We start from the raw sequence: 12759 nt of genomic DNA on the forward strand, positions 1-12759 counted from the left end.
AAATACACTTGCATAAGCAAAGACACACTCACTTTTGAGTGCAAGCACTTACTCTGGATTGTGAACACTGGTGTTGGGGAAAAATCCTTACAGGTAACTTCCTGTTAATAAGCACTATGTATTCACAAGACCTCTAAGAGAACAAGCACTCCATCTGAAGACATAAAAGAAATGAGGTTAGACCAAAGCCCTTGCTGACCACATCCACCTAAAAACACTCCAATCTACATGTATATCCATCCTTTCCACAGCCAAGGTCACCTTCAAGAAGACCACCATTAGGAAGGAACACAACAGATTAAAGTACTCTTCAAGGTAATAAAGCACTACATCAATCCACTTCCAGACACACCTACTCAACATTTAATAAAAAAATGTGACACCATGAATCACTTCTTTGAGATGATGAACAAAATCAGAAACTGTATCAATATCAAACAAGCAACCATATTTCATTGAATCTTCCATCCCTCCACCCCAACTACATCACATTCACACTCTTCTCGCACTCAGATTCTGAACCCTCTCAAGGACACAACCTATGAAGGTAACAATCTATCATCATTAAGCTCCTCCACGGAGATGCCCCCACATCCCTTCTCTGTCTTGTCAATACCCCCTTCAGGCACAGATACTCTCAAAACAGGAGAAAATGATTCCAATATTGAAAACCCCACCCTGGACCCTGATGAGCTACTTAAATGCCACCCTCTCACTCACCTACCCTTAATTTGTAAAATCATCGAGAAAGTAGTCTCCATTTAATTAAACGATAAGATAAGCAAGAATAACCTTTAACAAGACTACAAACCTGGCTTCAGAGTTTGCAATACCACTGGGACAGCCACCCTTCATATAGCCAGCAATACCTTCCTGTTTGTCCCAATAAATGACCCCTTCCTGATGATCCTATTTGAGCTCTCTGCAGCCTTTGAAACAGTCAACTACCAATCCATGTGCTGCACACACATGGGCTTCTTTAATTAATGTTTACCTCACTATCTGTCATCAATTCATCCAGATGGATCCTGATTCTCAAAGTCACAAAAATTTCCAGTATCCTTCAACTAGCCCCATGGCTCCATCCTGCCCTCATCGTCTACAGCCTCTACATGGCATCTTACTTATGGACAAAAGCATCAAGATCCATCAATACGATAAGACCACTTTAGCTGAAAAGCTCAACCACTCACAAAATCCATAAACTTAAAACCTGCCTTGATCACATTCAAAATTGATTGACCAGCACCAATCCGAAACCCAGCCCAGGACAAAATTCCTCCTGTTTGGCAATATTACCACACCATTACAAATTCAAGTCTGGTTTTCTAAAACAAAATTGTATGAGTTCATTCCACTACAAAACAAACTTGGATGAGTTCATTCCACTACAAAACAAACTTGGATGAGTTCATTCCACTACAAAACAAACGTGGATGTCTCCATTCCACTATTGACACTGAACTAAAAATCAATAGTTTCACTATTGACACCAACTTCTCCTAATAACACATTGCCAAGAAAACTAAGATAGCATGATACCAGCTCTTTTTGCTGAAGAAAGTGAAACACTTCCTACTGAAAACTGGCTTCAGAACAATGGTCTAAGCCGGAGTCATATCGCACCTAGAAGAAGGCACTACCCCACTCTGTGGTCTGTATTGTACGATACAGATATCCCACATAATATCTATCAGTAGTAATATCTAACACTCCAATCCCACATATTAGACATAGTGAGTAATGTTTGGCACTACTATGCCACGTGTTATATATGGTTAGTAATGATGACATTTTAGGTATTACTCTTAAAGTATGATGCTGCTGTTGCACATGTCATGTATCACCAGTACTGTATGACACGGCTATCCCATATGTCATGCATACCTCATAATACCAATTACTGTCATCCCGCAGATCACTTTGACTACATCAAAAATATTGCTGGCTATGAAGCTGTTGGGTTTGGTGGCGACTATGATGGCGTTTCAAGGTAAGGCTGTGCCCTTGAGTTAAAGGGGCCTTGTTTAAACAAACTTATTTTGAAAGAACCCTAATGTATGATGAATTCTAGCAAGGATTCAAGACATTTTATCAAAAATGTTGCTAAGCTTTTGCGTTTGTGTGTGCTATGATTTATGCTCTTACATAAATCACAGGTCATGACATGATACTTGTAAACCCCACAAATCCCAACAAAGGATTAAATAAATCATCGGACAGTTTCCGTCTTGGACAGTGACAGCCACCAAAAAAAGGGACATTTGTAGAATAGGTACTTGGCTGCATCATGTAAAATTATCTTCTTTATAAAGCGGGATGCATTGAAAGTTGAAAATGTCTAAGAAATATTTGAGGTCTTGAATACAACAGTACATAAACACATACATGCTCAATGTGGCATATACTACTTTAATGGGATTTTTTTTTTTTTAAGATTTCCCTTCTTTTATGTACATCATAAAGGTGGTTTCATTAACAGCATGGAACATCCATGGGCAGCACATTTGCTCCAAGTCTAGCATACTTGCACCAATTCCAAATTGAATCAATTTGGGCCAAATATCCATATGAGGAAATGTACAACATCATTGTTTCAACAACTTTTCTGTAGTCACACAGGGCCAAAAAAAGTAGATATTAAGCTTGCACATTAGTTAAACTCACAAAACCATTATCTTAAATGTATCCATGTTATGTTTTACATACCAAAACTTTAAATAAACTACCTGACAAGAGCAAACTATTACATTTCAAGAATGCGCTCCCTTGTTCACTATGGGAACACTTGCCATTAGATCAGTATCTAACAATTATAAGCAACCACACAAATGTACATGATTTTGAGACAGAGGCCGAGATTCTTTTAAATAAACTGTCTGTTGGGTAATACCCCAAAAAGATCATTGAAAGAGCAAGGAAAGAGCTTTGATAAATAGAGGTTCCATTCTTGAGGATAGAACTAGGGAAGAGCCCACCCAATAGATCTGTGTAGCCACAAATTTTAATACATCAAATGAAGTAAATAAAGTAACTAATAAGCACTGGCAAATACCAATTTTCTCTTTCAAGCAGACCACAAGTCTTATGGATATATGAGTATCTACGAGACAACGCAATACAATCTCCTTTGGAGAGAACACTCTTTGTGGCCTACACTTGATGCAGGGACATTTTCCCTGTCCACAATGTCCCGTATGTAAATTTACAAAAACACCAAAATGCTGAATCCAGATCTTATCAATTCTTGAAAATGCATGAACCATACAAATTTTAATTCCACCAATGTAATCAACATGATCGCATGTCCTTGTGGTCTAAAATATGTCGGCATGACATTGACACAAGTTCATGTTTTGCGTAATATAAGATGTTGCCACAAAGCGAGAAACTATTTTATTGCAACAGGCATATTCTCAAGATGCTTTAGAGTGGGTCTTTATCGGCAAGGTTTTATCACTTACCAACCAAACAAGAACTCTTCTTGAAAGAGAACAACAAAGGATATATTTTTTTTAAATCAATATTAGAGGACTAAATTATGAAATTCCCTTAAACCAACTCAATATTTGGGCCAACTGGTGCTTCCTATATGTACACACAAGCTCCCCAGGGGTGTATACAAACTATATTATCACCTCTCAAAAATATAGTATCCAAACATGTTATGTCAATCAGTCACTATTTACCAAGATCAGCACTTTAACAATCAAGTACGTAACTAAATACTCCATTGTTTACACATACAAAACGGTGCAACTGGAGTAAATCAACTAATAGAGGGAGAGGGGGAGAGGGTGGGGGAGAGGGTCTCAACCATTCAATTCTGAAAAATGTAGAAAATGTAACTATAGGGTGGGAGAGATGTACATGACAATCACTATTTTCTCACTTCATTTTATACTGTTGTGTGCCCCATCCTCATTTTTTGCATGCAGTGTGTGCACTTGTATGCTTTTACTGCATACACTATTTTACCTCTCATTATTTATAATGGGCAAAAATAAGGAGGCAATAACTTTGTGGAGTGATGTTTAAAATATGTGAATTTGTGTCCCTTTTACACTGCACTAACAGGTGCTGTGTTTGATCCAGGCTAAGTAAGCTGGCATACTTTAGAAATGTCCCAAATACATGCTGAGCTGGTAGAGATACAACACTAAAAACCAAATGATATGGGTATTCTACACGTCCTGATGAAATCTGTGGACCCATAGATGCTCCAAGGAAAAGCCAGAAATATGTCACCAAGAAGAATGCCGGAAGAATTATATCTGTGAGCATCTAAATATTTTCCTTTATAAGCATACCATAGGCACCCAAAATAAAGGCATACTGGAGTAGCCCTTAGGCATTTTTATCTTTCCATCTACCCCGAAAAGAAATATCAGAGTCGTCCCTCCATGTATGTCGAACCCATCCTGGTTTCTAGGAACAAGGATGGAACCTGATTTTTTTTTTTTTTTTTTTTTGTAAAACAATTTTTATTGCAGAGTTACACACTTCAAAGATCAATTCACGTACAATCATTTCGCACAGATTCTTTTCAATCTCGATTCCAACCATAGTTTTGTACACAGCCATTGAGCCCACATCCCGGGGGCTGGGCGGCGGTACTCGTGGACCTGTTATACTCCCTGGTGTGCTGGCTCGTGTAGGGGGTGATTGGTGCTACCGCCCTCTGCTTTATATCTTGTTCGTTCCCCCCCCCACCCCTATCATTGGTCATCTAACTATGTCAATACCCCTGCTGTTGTTCTGCTCCCCCCCCCTCATGTGTCTGTGCCTATGCCTGGTGCTAGAGCATGTAATCGTGGTGTTGGCCGAAGGAGTTTTATGTACTTCCCTGCGTGTGTGTGTCTGGTGCTAGTGCTGGGTTAACAGTGGGTGTCAATGGGGTTAATGGGTCCTCAGTCTCTTCCCCCTCCAGTTCCTCTATTGTGCTGTCCCTTAGAGCCTGAACTAACACTTCCCACGCCATCGCAGCATCCTGCGCTTTCTCGTCCGAATTTCGGCAAGCTAGTTGGTATCGAATTGTGCTTTCAGCCGTTGCCCACTTCAAGAATTTGTTCAGCCACCTCTTGTGTGTCGGCCCTGACTTCGATTTCCACCCCTTGGTCAGTTCCCGTTTGGCTAGAAGCAGGCCCATGTCTATGAATTTGCTTGTAAGCTTGTTTTTGCGTGTGTGTGGGAACCAGTGTAGAATCGTGACCTCATTGTCGTATTGTAGTTCCCTGTCCGTCACTGTGTTCAGAGTGTCTCCTATCTCTCTCCAATATTCTTGTATGTGGGGGCAACCCTGCAGCATATGGAGTAAATCCGCCTCTATCAGGTTGCATCTGGGGCATGCTGCGTCTGCCACTCCAAAATATGTTGCTATTTTGCTCGGGGTCAAGTAGGCTCTGTGGAGGATGTACAGATGGATGAGTTGGAAGCGCGCATTTCCGGTGCTCTTCCCAGCTCTTCGTACCAGTTGGGACCACGTTGTGTCAGGGATTTCCTTCTGTAGGTCCGCTTCCCACTTAGTTTTAAGTGGTGCGAGGGGTTGTATGTTTTCGGATGACATTCTGGAGTAGAGGCACGTGACTGCTTTGAACGTCCCCGCTGCCATCATCGTATATTAATATAACAAAAACCGTATACCTACGCTGATAAATAATTTGACTCAAACAGAAGAACACTGTTTCAACTGGAGTTTTTTTTAGCTATTTAATAGCTTTTTTACTTCTCTAGAAATAGAAACACGGAAATATTTACATTTTGCAAGAAAAATATTTACATTTCAAAAACAAGAAAACATTGGACACAATCAATTCCAAAAGAAGAATATACACTCAATCACTCTGTTCAGACATATCACAGTCAATCAAGATAAACCCACTCATACAAAGCCTGACACACTTGTGGATCCCGGTGTGTCAGTGTGCAGGGGAAAGAAAAAGGGGAAAATAGAAATTGCTCTGGGATTTAGCACATTGAAAAAACAATCAGTGTAGCACAACAAAATATATTCATTACACTTTTCTACTTTCAACAAAGTCTAGACATAAATATGTACAATATCAAGCGCTGGAGAGTGAAGAAATGTTTCAAATCACTCTACGTTTTTACGTTTCATAACAGAGCAATTACTAAGGTGAGGGCCTACGCGTTTCGAATCCCCGTAGCTTGAAAAGGAGGGATTCTCATCAGGGCCAGCAAAAATCTAAAACAGACAAAGAAATGATAGCCGCTTGTCAGCATGAACCATCATAATTACAAGAACACAAGTGAGTGAACCACCACCAAGCCACTCAGCTTACCTTACTCACAAATGAGACGTGTTTCTGGAAGGTGAGAAGGAGAATTATCTATACGGGTTGAATGAAAGGGAGGGAACTTTTTAATACCAGAGTAATCGTGGGTGGTCGAGTATCAAAGACTTGAACACACATAAACTGGATACCTGTCCATGAAGACGCAAGGTCACATGTGGATCAGCGTTGTCTTTACGCATCCAGGATGCCGGAGAGTCTTTTCAAAGCCCAGCCGGGGAAAAGGAATTTCTGGCTAAACAAAGAAAAGAACCGGCATGTTAGAAGAGTCCAGTAGGACTTCTTTCCAGCGGTGGAATAATCAATACAGCGTTACTTGAATGTGGACTTATGGGGGACACTCAATAAAAGCGAAACCGTGTGTCAGAAGACACAGTGTGCATTATTTCGCGTATTAATTGACCATAGAGTAGGGACGAATGGTACCTATGAACATGCAATTTAAAATCTCACAGAGGACTGTCGGCGGAAGTACCTGTTTCACAGAAATCCAGGGACTGGAGTGGGAGCTTGGCACATTAGCCGGTTTCGTTTTCAGGAGTATTTAGCTCACAGGGGTGAAATCGGAAAAAAAGAGAATCGGGCGTATGGGGTCAGGGCTGACACAAACCTAAGCGCCTCCTTTCGTTAACAGGAAAGCGTGTGAGATGAAAGAATTCTCACCTTAAGTAAAGTTAATAAAGGATAACGGGGGCCAGCCTGTGGAGTGCTGGCGGCGTCCACTACGCACTGAACATTCGCACATGCGCCGGAGGTTTGGTGTAGTGCGAATGGCCCGCCCATATTTGTAAAAGGTCTCATGCGGGTGCTAATCACTCGCGCATGAGTATCAGGAAAACGCGCGTCCGCCCAAATGTGCAGGTAATCTCTGGGAGACACCGTTCACTCGCGCAAGCGCCGGGTGGGTGGCGTGTCCTGGTCGGGTGCGCGAAGACTGCCCACCCCTGCCGTTATCACTGGGCCTCAGATGTGTCTCTAACAGTTAATGCACAAATGAAAAGGCTAATCAGGGGGCAAGGATGACTAATAACTCCGCTCCTTGGGGAGGAGGCAAGAGGGGGGCTATAATTTATAGATTTCGGACAGCTCATTAAGCCCTACGACTGCTGAGTTGAATTTCACGATAAGTAGTGCCTCTCGTTTTGACAGTTTAGAGTCCAAGTCACCCCCCTGGGGTCACGATCCACTTTAGAAATAATGGTCCACTTGCCCCCTGATTAGCCTTTTCATTTGTGCATTAACTGTTAGAGACACATCTGAGGCCCAGTGATAACGGCAGGGGTGGGCAGTCTTCGCGCATGAGACCTTTTACAAATATGGACGGGCCATTCGCACTACACCAAACCTCCGGCGCATGTGCGAATGTTCAGTGCGTAGTGGACGCACCCCTGTGAGCTAAACCGGCTAATGTGCCAAGCTCCCACTCCAGTCCCTGGATTTCTGTGAAACAGGTACTTCCGCCAACAGTCCTCTGTGAGATTTTAAATTGCATGTTCATAGGTACCGTTCGTCCCTACTCTATGGTCAATTAATAAGCAAAATAATGCACACTGTGTCTTCTGACACACGGTTTCGCTTTTATTGAGTGTCCCCCATAAGTCCACATTCAAGTAACGCTGTATTGATTATTCCACCGCTGGAAAGAAGTCCTACTGGACTCTTGTAACATGCCGGTTCTTTTCTTTGTTTAGCCAGAAATTCCTTTTCCCCGGCTGGGCTTTGAAAAGACTCACCGGCATCCTGGATGCGTAAAGACAACGCTGATCCACATGTGACCTTGCGTCTTCCTGGACAGGTATCCAGTTTATGTGTGTTCAAGTCTTTGATACTCGACCACCCACGATTACTCTGGTATTAAAAAGTTCCCTCCCTTTCATTCAACCCGTATAGATAATTCTCCTTCTCACCTTCCAGAAACACGTCTCATTTGTGAGTAAGGTAAGCTGAGTGGCTTGGTGGTGGTTCACTCACTTGTGTTCTTGTAATTATGATGGTTCATGCTGACAAGCGGCTATCATTTCTTTGTCTGTTTTAGATTTTTGCTGGCCCTGATGAGAATCCCTCCTTTTCAAGCTACGGGGATTCGAAACGCGTAGGCCCTCACCTTAGTAATTGCTCTGTTATGAAACGTAAAAACGTAGAGTGATTTGAAACATTTCTTCACTCTCCAGCGCTTGATATTGTACATATTTATGTCTAGACTTTGTTGAAAGTAGAAAAGTGTAATGAATATATTTTGTTGTGCTACACTGATTGTTTTTTCAATGTGCTAAATCCCAGAGCAATTTCTATTTTCCCCTTTTTCTTTCCCCTGCACACTGACACACCGGGATCCACGAGTGTGTCAGGCTTTGTATGAGTGGGTTTATCTTGATTGACTGTGATATGTCTGAACAGAGTGATTGAGTGTATATTCTTCTTTTGGAATTGATTGTGTCCAATGTTTTCTTGTTTTTGAAATGTAAATATTTTTCTTGCAAAATGTAAATATTTCCGTGTTTCTATTTCTAGAGAAGTAAAAAAGCTATTAAATAGCTAAAAAAAACTCCAGTTGAAACAGTGTTCTTCTGTTTGAGTCAAATTATTTATCAGCGTAGGCATACGGTTTTTGTTATATTGATATAAGTGCTCAGCCTCTCTGATTAGAGCCAGCTCTTGGGTTGTTATTTGATCATCGTATATTGGCACGCTAGAGTCGTCTTTGGTTCGATCAGCCACTCCCCCCAGTGCGCCTGTATGGCTCTCACCACTGCCGCGTGTATTAAGTAATCGCCCCTTGGAAGGCCGTAGCGCTCCTGAAGGGTCTGGTACGGTACCAGCACGCCGTCATCATAGAGGTCCCCTATCATTTGTAAACCTGCCTCCTCCCAGTCCTGTAGTCCCGACCAGTCGCCACCATGCGGTAGCGCCGTCACCATACCCAGTGGGATTTCGGGCGCATAAGGGTGTGCAGGCCCAGCTCGCTTTTGCGATCGGTTCCAGCACAATCGAAGCGTCCGTTCTTCCAGAGACAGTCCTCCGAGTACCAGTTTTTGTTGCAGAGTAATGTATGCCAGGACATGGCGAGGTATACCAATCGACACCAACCTATGTTAACAGTGAGTCTACACGAACAATGTACCCAAATATACCATATAGCAGGGAAGAGTTTAACAAAAACGAGTTCCCATCAGTCCACCAACGAGACCGCCCTTCATCATCTGGGATCTCTTACACACATATAACTATAGCTTTCAGAGGTAAAAAAACCTGTGCTGGCTGTTGACAAACCATGTACAGGAAAAACCACAGCAATTGTGTAGATGTGAGAGAATGGCGTGTCTAGTGGAGAACTGAATAGCAGTGCATAGAAAACAGTGTGTTGTGAAAAGAAAAAGAAAAAGGTTCTAAAATTAGGTCGTGATCAGGGACAACAAGTTTAATATACACCCTCACACTCCTAAATCAATAAAAACAGTGCAAAAAAGTGGTATAACAAATAACCACTTGTTATAGATGTAAGGTCGACATGTTTCTGCAGTCAAATGGAGTCTCGAGATCTCCTGCTGCTTCCTCAGGACCATTAGTGCTACTGCTAATTAAATCAAAAATAAACCATATCACCTAGATAGTGTATGTACGATCATCTTCTCATCCTGGACATAAGAAGAAAAGTATATATATATATATAAAAGGGTACATTGTAAATCACTAAATTATCAACTATAACATGCACTATTATGCATTCATTATAATGTTGTGCCAGTCATATATAGTTGTTGACCGTCAACATGACCGTCTAAATCAGTCACAGTTCACCCAATCGCGAATATGCCAATTTGGATTCACTCACCCACTCGATGGGAAGGAAAAGCCCCACCTCACCTGGCACGAGCTCAGGTAGTGGATGCACCGCACTACAAAGAAAAATGACAAACAAATAGATGTAAACTGCACCTATATGCATTCCTAGGCTAACCAGTCTCAACCTGCGCCACACACGGCGCCACATTCGCCAACCGGTATCAAAAAGCACCACAAACTAGTTGCATTCATTTCCTTTTACGGAAAATATTGCCAAATGTTAGCGGTCTTGCAAATCAAAACCCACCCATTAGCAACCCACAGGCTACATACACACTGGTACAATTCCTAGGTGGTAGTTAAATAGAACTCACCTCTCCGTCGGTGCACCGGTCGTCCCTCTAAGCTCAATCGTGGGGAGGAACCGACTCGGTGCACCGGAGGGGAATAAATGCCTAACCTACTTCCGCATCAAGCGTAGGGCGTATACAAACGTGCCTAACGCGCGATGACGTTTCCAAAGCGCCGATGCTGTAACACGCGCTGTTGCAGTTGGGAAATGTAGTTTCGAACGATCACTCGCATACTAGTTGGCGGTTCGAGTCCCCACAGGGGGATATGATCAGGGATGATATATTTAATCATGATAATTGATAAATATAATTGATAAATATACCTCTCGGAGCCATACATTATATTTGATCAATCACAGTCACACAGGAGCAGCCTTGATCCTGGCTCAGACTCCTCAACACGTAATGTTGAAAGTTGCCATTGACAACAATAGCAATCAGAAATGTTATGTCATGTCTAAGGGACTGAAATAATCTTATTCAACGAAAAAAATATAGTTCATGAGAGAATGCCTAGTATTTACAACGACATCCAAGGAATGTCTTCGTTTAACCCACATTCATCGCTCCGAAGTCTGTAAACCCATTTTTGTTCACATTTGAACAGGAATTTAGAGATGTCAATTACAGAAGGAGGGATCCATGGTTGATCCAATACAGTCCAAGAGATATCTGAGGGCAGATGACCCACTTGTAAAAAGTGATTCGTCAATTTCGTAGCTTGTTTCCCGCAACGAATCGAACTTTTGTGCTCAGAAATTCTTGTTTTAATTTTTCGGGTGGTCATCCCCACGTAGTTCAATTTACAGGGGCATGTTATGAGATAGATCAAGTTCGAGCTGTTACAGTTGGTGAACCGTCTAAGTTGCCAAGGTCTGTTGGTACCTATGTCTATAGTGAGTGTTTTGGTAGTTTGGGGACAAGCCGCACAGCTACCGCAAGGATGGTGTCCGGTAACCGCGGGCAGGTCCCAAAGAGTACCAACAGCCCGGGGAATCAAGGTTTTTGGTCTAGTATGGACCAATTGATTTCTCAAATTACGGCCTCTCTTAAAGGCAAACAAAGGAGGAGGTATTGAATCAGTACCCGTATTGAGGATCTTCCGGTGTTTGTTGACAATTTTTTTAACCTTATTAGAGAGTGTGCTATATGTGTTTACACAAGTAATTCTCTCTTGTTGGGTTTTCGGGGATGGTAGTTCTAACAGACATTCCCTGTTGTTATTAGCAGCCCGTTTCTTTGCATATTTGATAAGATGTTTGGGGTATTTCTTATCCTGTAGATTTCTTTTATCAAACTCAATGGTGAAACATAAATTATCTTTTCTGGATTTGTTAATCTCTGCATCAGGAGGGGGCCTGCATTCCGAGTTATATCGGAAACCAATGGCAAGGAATTCCTTGCTAAATTATGAGAGTTTCCATCCCAAAGCACTAAGGGACAATTTACCCTTTGGGCAATTCCTCCGTATTCAGAGGAATTGTTCCACCAAAATGGCATTTCAAGAACACTCTCAAGCCCTCGAAAGAAATCTACAGGATAAGAAATACCCCAAACATCTTATCAAATATGCAAAGAAACGGGCTGCTAATAACAACAGGGAATGTCTGTTAGAACTACCATCCCCGAAAACCCAACAAGAGAGAATTACTTGTGTAAACACATATAGCACACTCTCGAATAAGGTTAAAAAAATTGTCAACAAACACTGGAAGATCCTCAATACGGGTACTGATTCAATACCTCCTCCTTTGTTTGCCTTTAAGAGAGGCCGTAATTTGAGAGATCAATTGGTCCATACTAGACCAAAAACCTTGATTCCCCGGGCTGTTGGTACTCTTTGGGACCTGCCCGCGGTTACCGGACACCATCCTTGCGGTAGCTGTGCGGCTTGTCCCCAAACTACCAAAACACTCACTATAGACATAGGTACCAACAGACCTTGGCAACTTAGACGGTTCACCAACTGTAACAGCTCGAACTTGATCTATCTCATAACATGCCCCTGTAAATTGAACTACGTGGGGATGACCACCCGAAAAATTTAAACAAGAATTTCTGAGCACAAAAGTTCGATTCGTTGCGGGAAACAAGCTACGAAATTGACGAATCACTTTTTACAAGTGGGTCATCTGCCCTCAGATATCTCTTGGACTGTATTGGATCAACCATGGATCCCTCCTTCTGTAATTGACATCTCTAAATTCCTGTTCAAATGTGAACAAAAATGGGTTTACAGACTTCGGAGCGATGAATGTGGGTTAAACGAAGACATTCCTTGGATGTCGTTGTAAATACTAGGCATTCTC

At 42.0% G+C, this 12759-nt stretch overlaps 1 protein-coding gene across 1 annotated transcript in view; it reads left to right on the top strand.

The window, feature by feature from the left end:
- DPEP1 (dipeptidase 1) overlaps nucleotides 1-12759 on the top strand; it is a 200534-nt gene that overhangs the window by 106094 nt on the left and 81681 nt on the right. Inside the window, exon 8 of the mRNA XM_078670801.1 lies at nucleotides 1918-1993. Within this exon, the coding sequence (XP_078526927.1) occupies nucleotides 1918-1993 (76 nt within the window). The remainder of the gene's footprint in view (nucleotides 1-1917; nucleotides 1994-12759) is intronic.

This window comes from Lissotriton helveticus, chromosome 12 (genome assembly GCF_964261635.1).
Source record: "Lissotriton helveticus chromosome 12, aLisHel1.1, whole genome shotgun sequence".
Lineage (NCBI taxonomy): Eukaryota > Metazoa > Chordata > Amphibia > Caudata > Salamandridae > Lissotriton > Lissotriton helveticus.